Source organism: Myotis myotis, unplaced genomic scaffold, assembly GCF_014108235.1.
Source record: "Myotis myotis isolate mMyoMyo1 unplaced genomic scaffold, mMyoMyo1.p scaffold_m19_p_1, whole genome shotgun sequence".
Taxonomy (NCBI): domain Eukaryota; kingdom Metazoa; phylum Chordata; class Mammalia; order Chiroptera; family Vespertilionidae; genus Myotis; species Myotis myotis.
The window spans coordinates 68570347-68592776 of record NW_023416313.1 but is presented as its reverse complement, the minus strand read 5'-3'; the positions used below and the strand labels follow the sequence as shown (position 1 = coordinate 68592776).

Genomic DNA, 22430 nt, shown 5'->3' with positions numbered 1-22430 from the left:
ACACCATTATAATACACTAAACTTATACTAGAAAGCACCTTCAATGAGTCTTTGTAAACCACGAATTTTCAGACAGCCAACAATATCACAGTACAGGTGTGTTGGCTCAAGCTTGATACACATATTCCTAAAAAAGCTCACCCATCATGCATGTAATAAATGACAGGGTTCATATAACAGGGATGGGCAGGCATCTCACCACCTCTGGAACTTTATAAACAGATACCTAATTAAAGCAATAACAATCCACATAAAAACAGTGCCTCCACTGTCATTCACAGCCAGCATCCCAGCGGGTGCATTCTCTGCAACCTTCCACATGTGGGCTCATGTTTCCTCGCTTGATATGTAGGTCCTTGAAGAGGCTGGATTACTAAAGAGACCAAGTTCATCAACATTAAAAGTACCATCTAGAGGAGTCTTCAACTTTTTTTTATCTCAGAGGAAAATGTCTGGCAGCTTCTTCCTCTGCACTTGCAACTTCCCAAGAGCTTAACTTATAAGAAGGGCACTTCTGTAAGATTTCTAGCTTTTTTCTTAAGGTTTTCATATATTACTAAGGATTTCTCTTTATCTGTAAGAAAGTCTGAGCTAAGCTATTCAAAACCATTAGTGAACCAAAAGAAAAAAGAAAACTCTCACTTGAATGAACATTACTCCCACATTTCACTGACACCTTTCACCTACTTACCAATCACATGATAATCTGCATTAAAGAAAGACATGCTGTACCAAAGGCATCATACTAGAAGTATCTTAACACCATAAAAATATTTTCACAGATTTAAGATTTAAAATTTTAAATATGAAAAAGGATAAGTTAAAGACAGAAAGCAAGTGAAGAAAACACAAGTCATTATCAGACACCCACCAAACCTTGTTGTTTCTTTACCCATAGTGACCAAAGTCACACTTACATATTTCTTACCGTTAACAATATCACCTTCTTGCAAGGGCCGTCTGTCTGGAATTCCATGACAGATAACTTCATTCACTGAAGTACAACAAGACTTTGGGAAATTATAATAATTCAACGGAGAAGGATAGCAATTTCTTGCAATGCATGCCTATAATAAATTAAAATATAGAGAAAATAATTTGCAATGTGTAATCTTACCCAATTAACCAGATTTTAAAATTTAAAAACTGTGGAAGTGTTTGTTGTACAGATGCTCTTAAAGGAAAGTTTGCTTAATATTTTATTTTAGAAGAAAAACAGTAGTTATTACAATAGGATTTGTGCTTGTCAGACAGACTATAGGCAAAACCAGTCCAAATTCCTGATAATGGCAAAGGAAAAGCAAATTTACATATTACAAATATATACAAATATGAAGATTCTAGTGTAGAATTAACTACTTGTGAAAAATGTGTTATTTCAAGTAAAAAGATAATATTTAAGGTAATATTAACACATTGTATGTGGGAAACATATTTATACGTTCTACCAGTGTAGTAGAGTGCGGGACACATATTAATACGTTTTTTATAGACTAGCGGTAGAATGCGGGTAATGTATAAATACGTAAACTAAAGTTATCGTAATTTTACTGAACATTGCCATTTGTGCAAAAAATTAGCAAAAATGGCCCACGCTACCTGTTAGCATGCGATAAAAACTACCTGCAAACAATGTGTTAACATGTACTTTTAATCCTATATAATAAAAGCCTAATATGCTAAGTTGTCCGGTCAAAAGGTCAGCCATTCAACCAATCAAAGCATAATATGCTAATGATATGCTAAGGCTGTTCAACCGCTCACTATGACGTACACTGACCACCAGGGTGCCGACAGTCAATCAGTCGACCAGTCGCTATGACGTGCACTGACCACCAGGGAGCAGTTGACTGGTAGGTTAGCTTGCTGCTAGGGTCTGAGTTAGATGGGCCGGATATGCCCTGGAGCCCTCCTGCGGTCCCTCCCCAGCTGACCAACCTCCCGTGTCCCTCTCCGGCCCCGATTGTGTACTGGTGGGATCCCTTGGCCTGGCCTGCACCCTCTCACAACCCAGGACCCCTCAGGGGATTTCAGAGAGCCGGTTTTGGCCCAAACCCACAGTCCAGGCCGAGGGACTCCACTGGTGCACTAATTCGTGCCCCGGGCCTCTAGTGTAATTATAATTTATTATACAGAACTAACCTATATACCTATAATCAAAAGATTAATACTTAATATACCAGGTATACCAGTTAATAATGCAGATTTATAATCAAAGAAAACACAATAATTTCAAGAGAAACATCAAAAGTGCTTTATTCAAAGTAATGCCCATCGCTGGCTACATATCTCCCCCATCTTTCAGGTAATTTGTGGATACCATCCCAATAGAACTTTTCTTGTTTTGAAGCAAACTATTCAGAGACCCAATTATCCACTTCTCCGTACGTTTTGAAGTGCTGCTCAGAAAGTGCGTGTGCCATCGATCAGAACAAGCAGTAATCTGAAGGAGCAGGGTCTGGTGAATATGGTGGGTGGGTTAATACTTCCCAGGCAAGATCTTTTAACGTTTCTTTAACTAGTTTTGAAGTGTATGATGGTGCATTATCATGAAGCAAAATTACTTTGCTGTGTCTTCTGGCACATTCTGGTCATTTTACGATCAAAGCGTGGTTCAAATTGAGTATTTGTTGTCAGTAGCCATCAGTATTAACGGTTTCACCTGGTTTTAAAAGCTCATAACACACCACACCTTCCTGATCCCACCAAACGCAGAGCATTGTCTTCTTTCTGAAGCTATTTGGCCTTGCAGTTGATGTTGATGGTTGACCTGGATCAACCCATGATTTTGTGGGTTTGGGATTTTCAAAATAAATCCACTTTTCACCGCCAGTCACAATTCGATGCAAAAAAGACTTTCTTTCGTGCCGTTGAAGCAACATTTTACTGATAACTTTTCGGTTTCCCATTTGTCTTTCGTTCAGTTGATGTGGCACCCATTTTCCTTCCTTTAAAATCTTTCCCATTGCTTGTAAATGATCGGAAATTGTTTGCTGAGCAACGTTTCATCTTTCTGCAAGTTGTTTTTGAGATTGACATGCATCTTCATCCAATAATACTTGTAATTGTTGGTCTTCAAACTTTTTTGGTTGACCTGGACATTCTTTGTCTTTCACATCGAAATCATCACTTTTAAAGCATTTAAACCGGCATTCATAAGTATCTTGAGATGGAGCATGTTCACCATAAGCTTCCTGAAGTATACGATAACTTTCAGCAGCACTTTTCTTCAAAATAAAGTAATAAATTAAAATTTCCGCAAATGCTCTTTTTCTGGCACAAAATTCAACATTTTTAAGTGTAAATATATCTATGATGTTAACACCTTCAGCAAATTTGACATATGAAGTTTTGAAGCTTGTTGTCAATACAACAAAATAGCATACTTATCAAATCACATATATATCAACATATATGTAACCCCATCTATTGAAAAAATTCCACATTATTAACCGGTACACCTGGTAATTAAGAAATGGTAAAGTACTTCTAGAGACATTTTAATTACTACATTCATGTGGAACAACAAAGAAACCTCTAAGAAAATGGTCTGGTTTTCCATAACAAGTCCTATTTTACTAAGATATTTTTACACAGTGGTAGTCACAGCATATATAATTTTTCTTTCCACACTACCACACAGTCTTCAGACTAATAATTTTTAAATAGTGGCACACAATAACTTCATTGACAATTACACTATTATTTGAAATTTAAATTATTTCCTGAATTAAAAAAAATATCACCCTTTGCCAATAACTACCTATCACTTTTGCCTTGCTTAACAATACTATACTTCTATGTTTCTTACAACAGATTCTCATGACTAAAAACGCCAACGCCATCACAGGTTGTGTCACCGCAGGAAGTTAATCTCCCTGTCTCAGTTTCCTTACCTATACAATGGAGGTGCTAGCAGCATCTATCTCGTGGAGTTGTTGAGGGTATTAAGTGAGTGAGTAAAAGAAGCATGTGAAAGAGCACCTGCCCAAAGGAGGACGCAAGGTGCTATTACTGCACACTACGTACTTTATCACATATGGAACAATAACCAAAAGTCAGGGTTTATAAAATTCTGAATATGTTTTTAAAAACATTTTTATGCTCAAGACACATTGTCAAATTTCCTTTCAAAAGTGTTGTCCGAATTTACAATCATACCACCACATTTCATCATCCCCAAATAGGGGGTGGATATAAGCATTTTAAAAAATACTTAGTAATATAGTAGAGCTTCATGATTTGCATTTGTTTGATGACCAGAGAAAATTAGTTTTCCAGGTGATTTCTTAACTAGTTATTGCTCTTCTTTTGTGAACCATTTATTCATATAATGTGTACACTCGTCTACTGTAGTGTCTATATCATATTTACTACAAATACAGGTGGGGCAAAAGTAGGTTTACAGCTATTCGTATGGAAAATAATACAATAATTAACAAATAATACAAGAATAAACTGTGTTTTGTATACTCACAACTATAAACCTACTTTTGCCCCATTCTGTGCCTGGTCTATTTACTGCCTTGTTATTGTGGGTATGAAAGGGAATTTTTCCACTAATCTAGTTTCAGAACTTGTATTCTTTTTATTTCAGAGTATTTGATGTATGTAATGGCATGATTTAGTTCAAGCACCAATAAATTAATCATTTTATAAAAGCTAAACTAAAATGTTATGAAATGTGAGGTTTCAGAAACAAGGTATTTTACAGATACTTAAAGATGGAAATAATGACCGCTGAATATTTTCCACATTTAAAACAAAGTAAAAATTTGCTTTCAAATTAACATAGCCAAGTTACTTTAGACATTCAGAACTTAAGTTTAATTTTTAGTAGTCTAAAACATTAAATAATGCGAAACATATTCAAACATAAAAGTAAAGTCCTTACTAAGTGCACAGCATGATCTATTTCTTCAGTAGTTACACCTGGTTTAATCATCCCAGCAGCAATGTCCAGGACTTCTCTAGCAAGCTGTAAAAGAGAAACCCTTCTTACATTTCAGAAGAAAGGAAATAAAAACAGAAATCTGTACCTTCTGCCCTATCACAGATTTTGTGAAGATTCATAAAGTGCACCTCGCCTTAAAGGTTATAATCCTGCATGTTTCACGTGCTCCATTTTAAAACCATTTGTATTTCTAATGCCCATCAATACACGTGTATGTAAATACATACATAAAATTGGGCTAGCTAGTAAATAGCTTAATAAGTAAGTCTGACTGATTTCTATGTGAAAATGTACATGTTAAGTAGTCTACACAATGATCAACTGGTAGAGATTGAGTCCTGTCATATTTCTGTAATGGGGAAGAAAAGGGAAGTAAAAGAATAGATGATTTCCTTCAAAGAATCACAGCACATAAGTGATGGCAACAAAATTTCTCCAGATTATCAAAGAAAATTAGTATCCAATCACTTTTAAGCACTGAATAAAAACTTAAAGGATCATTTCTAAATCAGCAATATCACCCTAGCCGGTTTGGTCAGTGGTTAGAGCATTGGCCTGCGGACTTAAGAGTCATGATCCTGGTCACGGCAATGTATTCCAGGTTGCAGCCTTGATCCCCCAGCCCGTTTGGAGCGTGAGTCGGGGGCAACCAATCAATGTGTCTCTTTCACATCAATGTTTCTCTCTGTGTCTTTCCCCTTCCCTTCCACTCTCTCTAAAAATCAATGGAAAAAAATATCCTCAAGTGAGGATTAAAGAAACAACAAACAAACAATAGCAATTCTTCCTTTTTTCTTTAGAAAAATGTGAACATGTGACTTCACTTAATAAGTATCAGCCTAAATCCTACACTGCATCGGTATTTCACAATAGGATCTTTAGCTGACCTTTAAGCCTTAAACTCTGCCCTAAGTTATAATGACTTGTGAAAATAAGATGACAAAATGTCACAAAAACTAGATTCTTTAAAAATATAAGGGATAACAGAAATAGACTCTCAACTGAATATATACTTCCTGCCATATTAATTTTCAAATAGATTATTTAAGTAGATAACAGCTGTTGTACAGAACTATATACTAACAATCCTATCTAATAAAGAGCTAATATGCAAATGGTCATCATGACCTCACGCCATCACAATCCATCACCAGGAGGCTGCATGCACAGCAGGCAGGAACTTGATGTTGCATGCATGGCACAGAGGTGGGTCCGGTGGCTCCGCGTGGTGAGGCCTGGGGGTCCCGTGGCTCCACGCTGCGTGGAGGCAGGACCCGGTCTCCGGCCTACCTCTTTGGGGCAATCCATCAAGGAGCCCCAGATGGGTGGGCGAGGCCTACATCTTTGGGGCAGTCAATCATGGGGCTCCCGCACTGTGGGAGGCCACAGGCCAGGCTAGGGGACCCCCCTTCATGAGTGCATGAATTTCGTGCACCAGGCCTCTAGTAGTTTAATAAAAAGCAAGTATGGCTAGTCAAAGCCTTACTACCAAGCACGTCCACCCTTTGTAATTCAGCAAGTCACTGCCTTCCTGTCTAGTAACTGCTGAAACGTGCTCTAACCCATGAGGTAAAAAACTCTTACCCTACATACGAGTCGCATCCCTTCTATATCTTCCGCTGAGAGTAATTTAATTTGAGAAGTACCCTTAAGAGCTTGTTCAGATTCAGACATTCCTGAAAAGGAAAATCAGTAAATAAAGCCAAATGAATGGGAAGATATAGTATTAGGCATAATTATCTCCCTGATGACATAATAATAGTCAAGTTTCACTATTTCACATATTTCATAATTTAGGAGGATCCCAGTTGGATTTTTTTTGAAAAAATATTTTCAACATGAAAAAAAAATTTGCTAAGTAACTGAAGGGCGAATTCTAAAGAAGAAATTTACAGATCTAAGAGAATTCAGTCAATATGGAGTACTTATTACATAACAGGCAGTGTGCTAGTAAAGGTTAGTAAATTATTCACATTTGAATAGTACCACACAATTTACAAACTGCTTTCATGACCATCATCTAATAAGGAAACTATATACCGACAACTGATGAGTCAATTATACACATTAATTTTTTTAAATAGGAACCTAAGTCAGTGTTTTTCAAACTGCTGTTTGTGATCCATAAAGTAAATAAAAGGAATAGAAAATAATAGATTATATTATATAGGGTAGGGGTAAGTACTGTTATGAAATGGTTGTTAATTTACACACATACACAAACACACACACACACACACACACACACATGCCTATATACAGATCGTATTATAAAATATATTTCTCACTTTGGGTTACAGTAAAAAGTATTAAAAAAATACTTGAAAAATATTGCCCTAAGAATCTTCATTAATAAAATTACCTTAACTCAAATTATTCATATATTTAAAAATATTAGAGCCAGTATAATAATTATTTCAAAATCTGACAAAAAGAATATAACAAACCATAAACTAATATTTTTAAATAAATGTGGACAGCCCTGACTGGTTTGGCTCAGTGGATAGAGCATCGGCCTGTGGACTGAAGGGTCCCAGGTTCAATTCTGGTCAAGGGCATGTACCATGGATGCGGGCACATTTCCAGTAGGGAGTGTGCAGGAGGCAGCTGATTGATGTTTCTCTCTCATCGATGTTTCTAGCTCTCTATCCCTCTCCCTTCCTCTCTGTAAAAAAATCAATAAAATATATTTAAAAAAATAAATGCTTTATCAATAAAAAATAGTAAAAATAATAAATGTGGATATAAAAATCCCAACTAAAATATTATTAAACAGAATCCAAAATACATATAATACCCCATGACATAAGTGGAAAAACACATTAACAAATCTATTAATATAATTCCTCACAGACATAAATTAAGGAAGGAAAACTAAATGATCATCTAGAAAGATAATTCTGATAACATGGTCAGCATGACAAATATAAATCTCAAGCCAACAACCCATATCATGGAATGCCCACCTCAGCACCACTATTTAACATTGTTCTGACAGTAGTAGCAGGTATGTTAAACAAGAAAAAGAAATAAGACATATTAAATTAGAAAGAAAAGGACAAAATCTTTATCAATTTCAGATATGATTATATATAATCATATCCCTAAAATAAGGGGACACCTGGTGAATGACTAGAAATAATAATTTAGCAAGTTGGCAGATTGTAAATTAAATATGTCAAAATCAATAGCTTGCCCATATACAAACAATGAGCTAGAAAATATAGAAGATACTATTTACAAGAACAACTAAAAAAGATAAAATATCCAGAAATTAACTTAATACAAGACCTAATGAAGAAAGTTTTAAAATACCACTGAGATAGATAGACTTAAATAAAATAGAAAAACATACCCTGATCTTGGATAGGAAGACTCAATATTGTAAAGGTGTCAATTCTTCCAAAATTAGTCTATAAATTTAATACTATCCCACTTAAAAAATGGCAACAGGATATTTGGGGGGCAAGCTAATTCCAAATTTCACATGGAAAAACAAACATGCAAGAATAGCCAGGAAAATTCTGAAAAAGAGGAAAGGTGGGGGCAACAAGGCCTACCAAATATGAAAACATTATATAGCTATAATAATTAAGAGTTTGGCAATGGCACATGATTAGACAAATGGGTTAATGAGACAGAACAGAATCCAAAAACAGACTCAAAGACTTGTGAGAATTTAATATAATTGTATAGGCAGCATTTTAAATCAGACGAAAAAAGGACTGATATTTTAAATAACTAATGGTGTGACAACCAGATATTTTTCAAGGGAAAAATAAAGTTGTATTTGTATTTAATCCCTAATACTAAATAAAAATGTTATCACACATAAAAAGAGTGAAGCCATAAAAATAGTGGAAGAAACAAAATGGGAAAATCTATATTAATAAAAGGATAATATGCTAATTAGTCCAGTCATCCTTCCAGATGAAGCTGGGGCTGCAAGGGAAGCCCAGGTCCCGGGTGCTAGAGGGAAGCTGGTGCCGGCAGCAGGAAAAGGAAGGCCTACTCTTGCACAAAATTCATGCATAGGGCCTCTAGTCATTTTATAATAATCTCTGAATCAAAAAAGTCTTCCTAAGTAATTAATCTATAAACACCTCAAAGAAAACACTGATAAATTTTATTACAGAAAAATGTTGAAAGTTTGCCATAAATGTAATGCTCTAAACAAAGACAAAATGTTCAATTGGGAAAAACCTTTTATAGAACACACATCAAAGGATTATTTTCCTTAGTAGAAAAAGAACACTTATAAATCAGTATGGAAAAAAACTAGTAACCTAATTGGGAAAGGGCTAAGATGAATAGACAGATGTATAAAAAGATGTTCAATCTTCTTCATATTTTAAAAATACAAATTAACACAAAATATCATCTTTCAGATTAGCACAATTCATATAGTTTGAAAACACTCTATGTTAGGGAAGATAAGGAAAAAAAGACTCCTATATGATTTTTAATAAAAATGACAACTGGCAAAATTGCTAAAATTTGTTATAGCTCTCAAAATAAAAAAATACATGTATTCCTTGATCTAGGTGTTTTACTTTAGGCAACTGACCTACAGAAATACTCTCACATGCAAGAACAGTTACTACACTCAAACAAGCAAAAACCTGGAAATAATCTAAACATACATTAGTAAGAGGAGCCTGGTTTAATAAATTATGATGTACCCACATAATGAAATACTTGTCATTAAAAAGAATATTTATAAGATCTATTAAGAGACTAAAACAAGGTGAAAATAAAAAAGAATAAAGCATGGTGAAAAGCTGTACAGAGTTTGGTCCTACTGTGTATAATTAGGGTGAGGGGCTAATGTGCATACACATGTAAAAGATCTCTGGAGCCCTAGCCAGCTTGGCTCAGTGGATAGAGCGTCAGCCTGCGAACTGAAGGGTTTCAGGTTCAATTCCGGCCAAGGGCACATGTCTGGGTTGTGGGCTCGATCCCCAGTGTGGGGTGTGCAGGAGGCAGCCAATCAATGATTCTCTCTCATCATTGATGTTTCTATCTCTCTCTTCTTCTCCCTTCCTCTCTGAAATCAATAAAGAAATATATTTAAAAAAAACAAAAAAGATCTCTGGAAAGTTTTGCAAGAAACTGTTAATAGTGATTCTACCTCTGGGGAGTAGGGCTTACTTTTCACTATGTAACATTTTATCCTATCAGAATTTACCACGTCTATGTTGATTTTAAAACTACATTAAGCCCTGACTGATTTGGCTCAGTGGATAGAGCGTCAGCCTGCGGAGTGAAGGGTCCCAGGTTCGATTCCAGTCAAGGGCATGTACCTGGGTTGCAGGCACATCCCCAGTAGGGGGTGTGCTCATTGATGTTTCTAACTCTCTATCCCTCTCCCTTCCTCTCTGTAAAAAATCAATAAAATATATTGGGGGGAAAAAACTACTTTAAAAAATATTAAATAGCCCTAGCTGGTTTGGCTCAGTACAGCAAGTGTCGGCCTGTGGACAAAGGGTCCCAGGTTCAATTCCGGTCAAGGGCACATGCCCCGGTTGCGGGCTCGATCCCCAGTGGGAGGGTGTGCAAGAGGCAGCCAGTCAATGATTCTCTCTCATCATTGATATTTCTATCTCTCTCACCCTCTCCCTTCCTCTCTGAAATCAATAAAAGATATTAATATATATATATGTATATGTGTGTGTATATGTATGTGTGTATGTGTGTGTGTGTGTATATATGTGTATATATATGTATATATATACATATATATATACATATATATTTTATATATACATATATATATTTTATATACACATATATATATAAAAATACAGCCTGGCAGGTGTGGCTCAATAGTTGAGCGTCGACCCATGAACCAGGACAGGGCACATGCCTGGGTTACAGTCTCGATCCCCAGCAGGAGGCAGCCGATCAATGATTCTCTCTCATCACTGATGTTTCTAATCTCTCTCTCCCTCTCCCTTCCTCTCTCTGAAATCAATAAGAAAACCTATTTTTAAAAAATATTAAACACAGAGTAATGAACTTATACATCTCAAGAGCTATCTATCATTCAGACTATCTTTTCCTTCAATGTATCTGAAATAGTGAAGTTTAAGTTTTTAAATTATATTCATAAAAATGTAATATGGTTCGCCACTTCTTAGAGAACAAAGGCAACTTAACAGATTAAACCACAAGAAAATGAATATTCAACCAGTTTTGACATGCAAAACCAGTAATTTCATATAATCCACTTAAGTTATGCCTACAGGCCCTACAATCAGAGACTGCTCCACTTGCGCTACAAATTACCTATCTTCTCTGGGTCTCTCACCATCATTATCTATAAAATGGAGAAGACAACAGAATCCACCCCAGGAGTAACACATGAGAACTTAGCATAGTGCCTGACATATAGTTATGAACAAATATCACTTACAGAATCATCATCAGTACTACTGTAATCATTGCCATTAATACTAGGTTCTATTACTTCTACAGACCAGTCTTTAGTTAGGCATTCATTTGAGGCCTCCACAATCTGTTTTTATCTAAATACGTTTTATTTAATTAAAGTATAGAACATGTTAAATCAAAATGCTTTTTTTAATCTAGAATTCGATATAAAAACACAAAATTCAATATTATGTTGAATGTAGTCTTAACATCTAAACATTATTTTCAAAATTGGGTAGATTTCTTGGAAGAGTCTTTAATTTTCTCAAATGTTCTAGTGTCTTAAAAAGCTGTTTACATTTACTAGAAATCCAGCACTAAAACAAAAACAAACAAAACAAACAAAGAGAAATCCAGCACTGAAAAATTTTCCAAAGAAAAGCACTCCTTTCTTTGCAGTGGTCATCAGGCTCACAAGCTAAAAACTGAGGAATCAGCATCGCAAAACTCACCTAAAGGATGATCAGCATAATCTGGTCTTTGAATATAACTTGGCACGGGCCTGGTTGGCATCTAAAAACATCGAAAGATATGTTAGTTAAAACCAATTCAAATCTGAAAGCAATTATCACTATTAAAATTTACTAACAAAGGAAATAAAAGTGAGGAAAACACTAAAAAGTTCATTCATTTCATTTAAATGAAAAAAGTTTTAAATGACACCTCAATTATCACAATATATCTCTTTCATGAAGATTAAGCTTCATTTTCCTAGTGCTAATGACACTTAAATATCCTAAGAGGGGAGGGTAGCCAGGGCCATTAAGGATTTAACATCACAAGCAGACAGCAAGGTGACCATGTTGTTCCGAACAAGCTGGCAAACCATCAATAACAATAAATTATATCGCTAAGTAAATATACACCATTATGTTCATTATTATCTCTGGGAGCTAGGATTAAAAAGATGTTCTTATGTTGTTGATATTTGCCCCAAATTTTTAAAGATGTATTCTTTTTATAAAAAATCAGTAAAAAAATTTTAAATATTTTTGGATGACAAATAGATTTCAAATTAAATGGATTCCTATGTTAATGTGCTAAAGCCCACCTGACAAGAACATAGGAAGGAGTGGGAGTGGCAGGAAAGCCCTATCAAAATTAAGGTAGAACTGTATCACGTTAAACAATTTTAGAAAGGTAGCAATATTCGCTACCACCACGCCAGCCAGAAAATATCTATCTACCATTTTCTTTTTTAAGATTAAAGAAATTTTAATCCTTTCACCTAAAAATTTTTTCTTCTTCCATAATAGCCAATTATCCCTATTAACTTCTAAATAATGTTCCATAAAAAGAGCTAGAATGTGAACTTAATCCTGATTATATAATTCATAACTGGAATACAACTTACAGGTATCATTTTTAGTAAACTGAAAATTGGTTTTAAGAACGTTAAGTGTTTATTACCTTATTTACTCACCAGTGGATAATGTGGTCGGAGTTTGCCCGTGTACCGATAACCTGCCCATGGGTCAGTGTTAGTATCACCTTCTAGACTCCAGGAAGACAATTCCCGCTTTGCCTTTTCATCTTCTACGTGATAAATGGATGAGAAAAAGAGGAAGAAATGCTTCAGTGTCAAACTACTGAGCAGCAGCATTCTTTAACTGTAACTTGTGTGAACGCCACACCAAAGAGTATACAGGTACAAAAACCCAGCAAATTCCCGCCTTAGCCTATATCACCGAAGCTATTGTTTTCTTGCTATGTTTACAACCCTATGATACCTCAAAGATCTGCGTGTCTTGTGAGAAAAAGCCTAAGCTAAACATATTGTAAGTTTTTATACATTATTGACTAGGAACAGCTCATAGTAGAATTCCTTTCCTCAAGCAAATGCTAAATGTATACTTTCTACAAGATCAATTTATAGAAAGCCCATTTTGAGGTATAAAGTCTGAGCCAAGGCAATATTTCAAATTCCTTTAAGAATTTTATAAGCATCATTTGCCTTTTTTCAGTAAGGGGTAACAGAAGAAATTAGAAAAAGGTAAAGATAAGGGGAGGGAATAATCAGTAGAAAATTACTGAAACCTCAGTAGAAAAATTTAAGAATCACACACACACACCCTTACCAGGTTAAAGTTATTAATACATAATGTTGCATTTAGTGAAATGTACCTAGACTCATTTTCACACAGAACAGACCAGCCCCTCTATGGTATCTCACATCAGCAAACTGACTACACCTCCATCTACAATGTAAAAAACAACAACAACACTAAATAGACCTTGAATAGCAGGAATTAAATCCCTCAGAGTGTCAACCTACATACCTCCCAAGGCACACCCTTCTTTTCTTGATTACTGCCATGCTATCACAAGTTTTGAAAGTCAGGCTTTAGATAATTTTAGAAGTGTATGAGAAAAATAAAACTCCCCCTTTACAAAATATATTTAAAGTACAAAATGGGGAAGAAAAGATGAAATCATACCATATTAAGCTAATGAGGAATGGTGAAATTGATGAAGTTGGTCAAAAGATACAAAATTCTAGTTATAAGAAATATGTTCGAGCGATGGAATGTACAGCATGGTGACTAAAGTCAACAAAAATATAATCCAGTCAAATTTCCTCATTTTACAGCTGAGGAAACTGGGGAAGGGTTCCAGTAGCCAATCCATTCACATTACTCTGGAAGATAATACAATGATAATATTACATATAAAGTAAAGAAACAGAAAAGAATGAGAATGGAAAAACAAAAGAAAAGCTCTACTGTGCTACTGAATTTTAAATATCTTTCTCACGTAAGGAACTGAAGAAAGCCACGGTGAATGTTAATGTCAATAGGAAAACTATCTCTCACCCCAGGACAAAACTGGACTGCATTCATTGCCTCAGGGTCAAACATTACAGAAATATTTAGAGATGCAGGCCCACTGACGCTGCTTCAGCTATGAAGAGCATCAACTGCTTTTGTCTGGAATATGAACTGCAATAACCATTTCCACCTGAAACCTAAGGCAGAATAACAAGATGCAGGCTTTTGTTTTAACATACTCCTGGGGAGGCAGCAAGGAAAAAGAAGGATATAAAATCTTTCAAAGCTTCCAGCTGATCTGCATTCCAAGTTTTCCACAATCTATTTCAAAAGAGAATTAAAAGCAGACCTCAAACAAATAATACATATAACCACAAGATTCCTAGATGAGATTGAAATCTGGCAAGTTCTTTTTGAATAATTTACTTAGGAAAACATCCACTTCAAAAGTCAGTTCATTTACATTTTTGGGTCAGTCTGAGCTGAGGCCTAAGTGCTAGATAATGGACACCTAATTCAGCTGAATTGGACTTGGGATTGGTAACAAAATTGCAAACTAACTGATCTTTTTCAAAAAGCTGTGAAAGCACAGAACAGTGTATATAATACCTGAAAGCTGAGTCTCACACACACATCTGGATGAAACAGGACCAAGTAAGAGGACCTGTTCCGTCCACAGTCTGGTTCAAAGTACATCATATCTAGGCTTTAGTCTTTAAAAGGTTCTGTGCAGGCTGCCTCCTCTGGTCAGCTGACACAACATGACTGCCTATACCTAAGCTTTGCATAAAACAGGATCATCTGATCACAATTCGGACTCAGTTCTTCGAGAAATGACTATTAAGTAGCTGTGCAGCACTTACTATGCACTGTATGTATGCTAAGCATTTTACATGGATTTATTTAATCCTCACAACAGACAAAATTTCAGCATTTTGAAGGCGAGGCTCAAAGTAATGTATGCTCACAAGTCTTTGGTGGAATCAATTCTGAAACATTACATAAAACCTTCACTCTGCAATCCAAAAATCAAGCACTCTAGTTTTGAGGGTAGAGGAGTGATTATTTAGATTTGGTTTGTTGTTTTTTCAAAGGAATTTTTACAGCATTTTTTGGGCTACTCAAAAGACATCTATCAAATGCTTTCACCTCTTACTTTAAGAAATGGGAGACAAGCACACTGAATAAATCAGTGATACATAAAAAGAATATCCTAATATATAAAAAGCCAGGGGCTGTCATGACTGAAACAACCAGATGGATGACTGAACAGCAGGCTGCATGGGCTGACCAGGCCGGCAGGGGTGGGGGGCAGTTGGGGGGTGACCAGGCCGGCAGCGGGGGAAGTTAGGGGTGATCAGGCAGGCAGGCAGGTGAGCACTCAGGAGTCAGCAGTCCTGGATTATGAGAGGGATGTCCTGGATTGGAGAGGGTGCAGGCTGGGCTGAGGGACACACCCCGCCCCATGCACGAATTTTGTGCACCAGGCCTCAAGTAGAAAAAGAGACTATGAAGATGTGAAACGCTACTATGTCCACTCTGGCAGGAAATACGGCATAGGAAATATGCACCCCAGCTTCAGCACTGTGTGACTTTAAGGGCTTTGTAATCTAACTGGTCCTTACTATCACACACAAAAAATAAGTCCTGGGCCTAGCTGGTTTGCTCAGTGGATAGAGTGCTGGCCTGCAGACTGTAGGGTCCTGGATTCGATTCCAATCAAGGGCACATGCCTGGCTGTGGGCTTGATCCCCAGTAGGGGGTGTGCAGAAGGCAGCTGATCAATGATTGTCTCTCATCATTGATGTTCCTATCTCTCTCTCCCTTCCTCTCTGAAATCAATAAAAATATATTTAAAAAATAAATAAAAATATATATTTTTAAAAAGTCCTGTCCTTGAATCATTTATTTAATTCACACTTGAAATTTTCCTAAGGCCTGATTAGCTCCTGCAATCAAGAGAACCCCAGGTCCGTATGGTTTCACTGGTGAATTCTACTAAACATTTAAAGGAGAAATAACACCAATTTGACATAATCTTTTCCAGAAAACAGAAGAGGAGGAAACACTTTGAATTTTATTGGCAATAAAATTACTCTAATGCCAAAACCAATCAAAGATATTAAAAGCCAATTACAGAAATATCCCATATGAACAAACATATAAATCAGGCCTCCTTAATTAGAGATCAGGACACACTACACCTTAAAAAAAAAAAAAAAGGAAAAAGGCCTAAGCAGTCATCTCATGACATGACCTACTTGATATCTTATCTCACTATTGTTTCTTGGAATAAGTTGCTATGTTTTATGATGCCCTGTTCCTTCCTAACCCAACATTCTTTCCCCCTAATTCCTTTCCCAATAATCTTAGTTCCAACGAGGACCCTTCCCCAGACATTCCCTCCTCTAGGACTGTCATCCTCGGCAGTGTTGTTGGGATCAATTTATTAGGGAGAAGATACATGGCTAGCCAGCTGAGGGTTGTCTCTATCCAACACAGCTCAAAGGGATCAAGAATATTAGACTCACCACTGAAGAAAATCATCCGAAAAGATCCAAGAGGGCATCACACTAAACACTGTGGTACGAGTAAAACCAAAATGGCCTCAGTTCAATGCAGTTAATAATTATGTTATTTTCACTTTGGGCACATCAGTGGTTTAATTCTCTTGTAGGATAGGTTTTAATGAAATAATTCACCCTTAGGAATCCAGGATTGAAGAAAGAGGCACATTTCAGTTAGTTAACAAATGCCTGGGGTAGAGACTCATTCTAAGCTCATTACTAACATACTGTTTCACCTCAACTCTTCACTCACCTATGCTTTAACCTCCTGATTATAAAATATTAATAACTGCCTTAACGAGCTCTAAAATACCAAACACATTAGAAATACAGCATTTTATCTATGAGTGAATAAAACTAAACGGCATTACTTAAAATCAATCTCTATATTTGATTTGAGGTAACAAATTCTGCCTTTTATGCTTTGAGAAAGTCATTTATTCACAATCAGCTTTCCTCCTCTCTAACCACATTTCCTCCCACAATAGTCTAACATTTCCATTAAATGTAGACTTCACTTTACACAAGCACAGAAAATATCTTTTTAAACTGTTGATATAAAACAATCTACCAAACTTTATTAAATCAACAAATTCCTAAAATATATATACACACACACACACACACACACACACACACACATACAAAGAGATAAATAACAAAAAAAAAATACCAAGGTCAGTAAGCTGAAACAAAACCCTTATATGGAGGACCATGTGCTGTCTGGCAAGCGTTCATCTATCAGGATAGCAATGCCATAAGAACAGAAACCCCCTGCCAATTTTCAAGTAATTGTGAGGGTTGTCTGTCTTAAGCCAGCCACACTAATGACATGAATTTACAAGATGAATGGCCAGAGCAGGAAAGGCCATTTCAATCAGAGACACATCGCGGTGGTGACAGCAATAGCTAAAGCAGCAGCCAATAGTTTCACTTTGTGGTGTCTCACAAAATAACTTCAAAAGAGCAAATTAAACATCAAACTGGAAGTAATAACATTACATGACCAAAAAACCTAAAGTAATAGACTTTTGAGTAGAAAAGCCATCAAAATTCAAACTAAACAAAACCAAGAGATCAGGCTAAATGAAGCCAGATAGCTCATGTGTCCCAGCCCACAATAAGCAAACATTTCTAGCAAAGGAAAGACGGTGCCAAAAGATTAGACCTTCTCAGGTATTGCTCAAGTAAGGTCCGTCTATCCCAGCAACCATTCATGTTTTCATGTCACATGTCATACAATAATATCAACAAAGATATTACTCAGCCACATTTTTTACATGATAACACATCATAAAGAATAAACAATATGTTCAAATTCTAGCTTTTGAATTATACTTAGAATATTCAAATATGCACTTTCTGAATATTCAAACATACACTTTCAAAACTGGAAGAATTTTCACAAGAAAGCCACTTCGAAGACATACGGTGTAGAGATGTGTGATTTCACTTACTTGCTTTCTTATGTAGTAACTTGTGAGTAGCCCAACTTCCTTTAAAACATTCCTAAAAGAGCAAACATGAAAATTAGTGTCAGGCCTTTCTTAATTAGAAACATCTTTTTTTTTTCTTTTTCTTTTTTTTTAATATATTTTATTGATTTTTTACAGAGAAGAAGGGAGAGGGATAGAGAGTTAGAAACATCGATGAGAGAGATCAATCAGCTGCCTCCTGCACGCCCCGCAGTGGGGATGTGCCCGCAACCAAGATACATGCCCTTGACCGGAATCGAACCTGGGACCCTTCAGTCCACAGGCCGACGCTCTATCCACTGAGCCAAACTGGTTCGGCAATTAGAAACATCTTAAGGAATATTGTACTTAAGAAAGGGTTATTGGAAATTTCATTTACAAAAAAGAAATCTTTGACTTCACTGAATATTGAGAAAAGCTTAAGAAATGATATCTGCTTAAAAATTTATTTCAAAAAGCAACCTAAACTCTAAATTACTTCAAATAAGCAAGAAACATTAGTCTATATTGTAAATAGTAGTCACAGTTACATTTTGAAGTATTTTAAAATAATTTAGAGACAAAATCATAAGACAATCATAAGACAAGGAAAATGTTGCAAATAGAAGTTTGATTTTCAGTCATACCCACTTTGTTAACGATGTGCTGACAGACCTACTAGACTGAACTCCATGAAGGAAGGGACCATGTTGTGCTTACCAATATGTCCCCAGAGCTAAGCAGAGAGCCTAGCACATTGTAGTACTTGCTGATTGGACAAATAGATGAATGACTAGAAAGACTAAGCTTTTCACTTAGGAAAATAGGTTCAGATAATGTATGTCAGACACCAGCAAGAATTACTGAACTGGAAAAACGAGTTCAAGTAATAAATTGAATTAAAATAACGAACTCAAGCAATAAATTAGAAAAATGATTCAATCGTATATATTACTTATGCTTTGGTTTTCAGAGTCTCTCTTTCAAAGAATTTAAAATACAGCAGTTGCCCTTATTAGTTTCACTTTCCACGCTTTCCGTTACCTGCAGTCAGTTGCAGCTCAAAAATATTAAATGAAAAGTTCCAGAAATAAACCATTTTATTTATTTTTAAATATGTTTTTAGTGATTTCAGAAAGAGTGAGAGAGGGAGGGAGAGAGAGGGAGAGAGAGACAGAAACATCAAAGATGAGCGAGAATAATCAATTGGTTGCCCCCTGCCGCTCCACAGTGGGGATCAAGCCCGCAACCCGGGCATGTGCCCTGACCAGGAATCAAACTGTGACTTCCTGGTTCATAGGTTGATGTTCAACCACTGAGCCACTCCAGCCAGGCCAATGTGTACATTTTAAAGTAAGTGTGCTCCATTCTGAGTAGCGTGCTGAAATCTTGCGCAGTCCCACCCCAGACATGAATCATAGCCACACTGAATATATACACTGCCCGCCTATTAATGACTTAGTAGCTGTCTCAGTTGTCAGACTGACTCACAGTATTGCAGTGCTTGTGTCAAGTAACCCTTATTTTACTTACTGGTAACAATGGCCCCAAAGCACAAGAGTGATGGTGGCAATCTGGATATGCCAAAGAGAATCCATAAACTTTATCATGGGTCTATATGTATAGGAAAAAACAAAGTATAGGGTTCAGTACTACCCGCAGTTTTAGGCATTTACTGGAGATCATATTGGGGGGGGGGGGGGGTGGAGGGGAGGGGGTGACTACTGTAAATCATTACAAATATTAAGAAAATCCACAACTTCCTACAAATGTTTTATCTTTGCAAACATAAAAGAGTAAGTCATGGATAAGAGAAAAGGTAAGAAAAAATATAAAATAAAACACCCCTAGAACTACATAGTAATCACACTACATTACACCAGTGATGCTAGGCAACTCTCCCTAGAGGTCTACCCAAGGGCCTGAGGGCCTCCAGGGCCAGGATCTTCTCTATTCCCCCTTTGCTCTCCTTGTATCCTCACAGCCTGCAGCAGTTAAGCCAAGAAAACCCAGGTCCTACCTAGTTCTCCTACTATAACATCAATAGACTTCAAGTGTATAAAAAGGTATCCACAGCATCCTTAGATTTATTTTTATTTTTTTGAAGCTAAAACTGAGTTCAGTCTTTTGGAGAGAATGGAGACGTGGTGGGCGGAATAATAGTGCACCAAAGATGTCCATATGCTAATCCTCAAAACCTGTGACTGTGTTAGGTTACAACTATGGTAAAGGGGAGTTAAAGCTGCTAATCAGCAGACCTTGGGATGGGGAGGTTATCTTTTTATCTAAATGGGCCCAATGTAATCACAAGTGTCCTTAAAAAGGCAGAAGAGGGAGGGAGAAGGAGTCAGGAAGATGTAACAATAGAAGCAGGGCAGGGAGAGATAATTACATTATTGGCTTTGAAGATGGAGTGGGGGACCATGAGCCAAGGAATACAGGCAGCCTCTGTAATAACTGAAAAGGGCAAATAAGTCTCCCCAGAGCCTCTAGGCAGCGGTTCTCAACCTGTGGGTCTCGACCCCTTTGGCGGTCGAACGACCTTTTCACAGGGGTCGCCTACGATCATCCTGCATATCAGATATTTACATTACGATTCATAACAGTAGCAACATTACAGTTATGAAGTAGCAACGAAAATCATTTTATGGTTGGGTCACAACATGAGGAACTGTATTTAAAGGGCCAGAAGGTTGAGAACCACTGCTCTAGAAAGGAATGCCAACCTGCCGACACCTGATTTTAGCCCTAAGACCTCTGTCACACGTCTGACCTACAGAACTGTAAGATAAGTCTGTTGCTTAAAGCCATCAAATTTGTGATAATTTGTTATAACAGTTACAGGAGGGAAAAAGAGTTATTCCTATTTGTTGTCACACTGCAAAAACTAATCACAACTGGCAAAAAGATCAAGAAATTAGTAGGAAAACATATATGTATGTTTTGAAAAGTCCCAAGAACTAAGTGATTTCTTCAGTATTACCACGCCTACTACAGGAGAGGAAAGGAAAAGTCAATTTTGACCTATAATATGAAGACAACCATAATAATAACTATAAAGTTACTGTTTACTGAATAGGTGCAGTATAGGCCTATATCTCATTTCATCCTCACAAGAACCCTGCAAGGCAGATGACATTATCCCCGCTCTACAAACGACAGCACCGAAGCACCAATATGCAATAATTTGTCTATCACATAACAGAACCATATCTGGCAGAAATAAGACTCAAACCCAGCATTACCTCACTAAAGGTGATACTTTCTCACTGCTTTACAAAGTGTGGGTGGGGGTTATGGGTGTGTGTGTGTGTATTCAATTCAAAGCATAATTTAGCACTAAACTTAGAACCAGAAAACATGGGTGTGATTAAGCTCTACAACTGTAAGCTCTAAAATTTTAATCTCTAAATCTAGAAAATGATATTATTAACCATTCTCATGGATCCTCAGTTGCCTCATCTATAAAGTGGAGTTGATATCTCCAGGAGCAGAAAATGGAGCAGATTAGAGGAGATGATGTAAATAACCTACATGAAAGTAGTTAACAAGTGTCTGTCCTACAGCAAGTATCAATGCAAACGACATCCCAGGGCTTATCACTATGCCTGGAACTGAACAGGTTTCCTCAATATAGGTTTGAGAATGAACTAAGATTAACGTGGTCATATACACAAGAGCCTTCTACTTGTAGGTAGAAATGTAAACTCTTTTCATTACCTACTAGGACAGGCTGCAAGCTGCCTACTCCATAGCCATTCTCCCTTTGCCTTAACACTAACGGAATCCTGCTAGTGGAGGTGTAATGTCCCAGCTAAAAACATTCCCAGCCTCCTTAATGATGCGGTGGCCATATGATCTAGTCTGGCCAACAAAATGTAAGCCTCGCTGTTGGGTAGGACTTCTGGAAAGCTTCTTAGAAAACCGACATGTATTTTCTATTCTTTGCCCTTTCCTGCTTCTAACAGGGAGATGCTGCCTGAAGTGAAGCAGCAGTCCTGAGGCCACAAAGCCACAAGCAGACCCCAAGCGGCCTGGATCTCTAGTGACTTTGGGCAGGAATTGGAGTGATGCAGTAGAACAGCGATGGCGAACCTATGACACACGTGTCAGAGGTGGCATGCGAACTCATTTTTTTGGTTGATTTTTCTTTGTTAAATGGTATTTAAATATATAAAATAAATATCAAAAATATAAATCTTTGTTTTACTATGGTTGCAAATATCAAAAAATTTCTATATGTGACACGGCACCA

The 22430-nt window shown here is 36.7% G+C and overlaps 1 protein-coding gene across 7 annotated transcripts in view; it reads right to left on the bottom strand.

The window, feature by feature from the left end:
• Positions 1–22430, bottom strand: part of METAP1 (methionyl aminopeptidase 1) — a 79347-nt gene that overhangs the window by 17862 nt on the left and 39055 nt on the right. For all 7 annotated transcript variants that reach the window (XM_036340304.1, XM_036340294.1, XM_036340312.1 and 4 more), the window contains exons 2-7: positions 18179–18230; positions 12810–12922; positions 11839–11899; positions 6539–6630; positions 4895–4978; positions 929–1067 (exon numbers count right to left, since the gene is read on the bottom strand). In XM_036340304.1, the coding sequence (XP_036196197.1) occupies positions 929–1067; positions 4895–4978; positions 6539–6630; positions 11839–11899; positions 12810–12922; positions 18179–18230 (541 nt within the window). The remainder of the gene's footprint in view (positions 1–928; positions 1068–4894; positions 4979–6538; positions 6631–11838; positions 11900–12809; positions 12923–18178; positions 18231–22430) is intronic.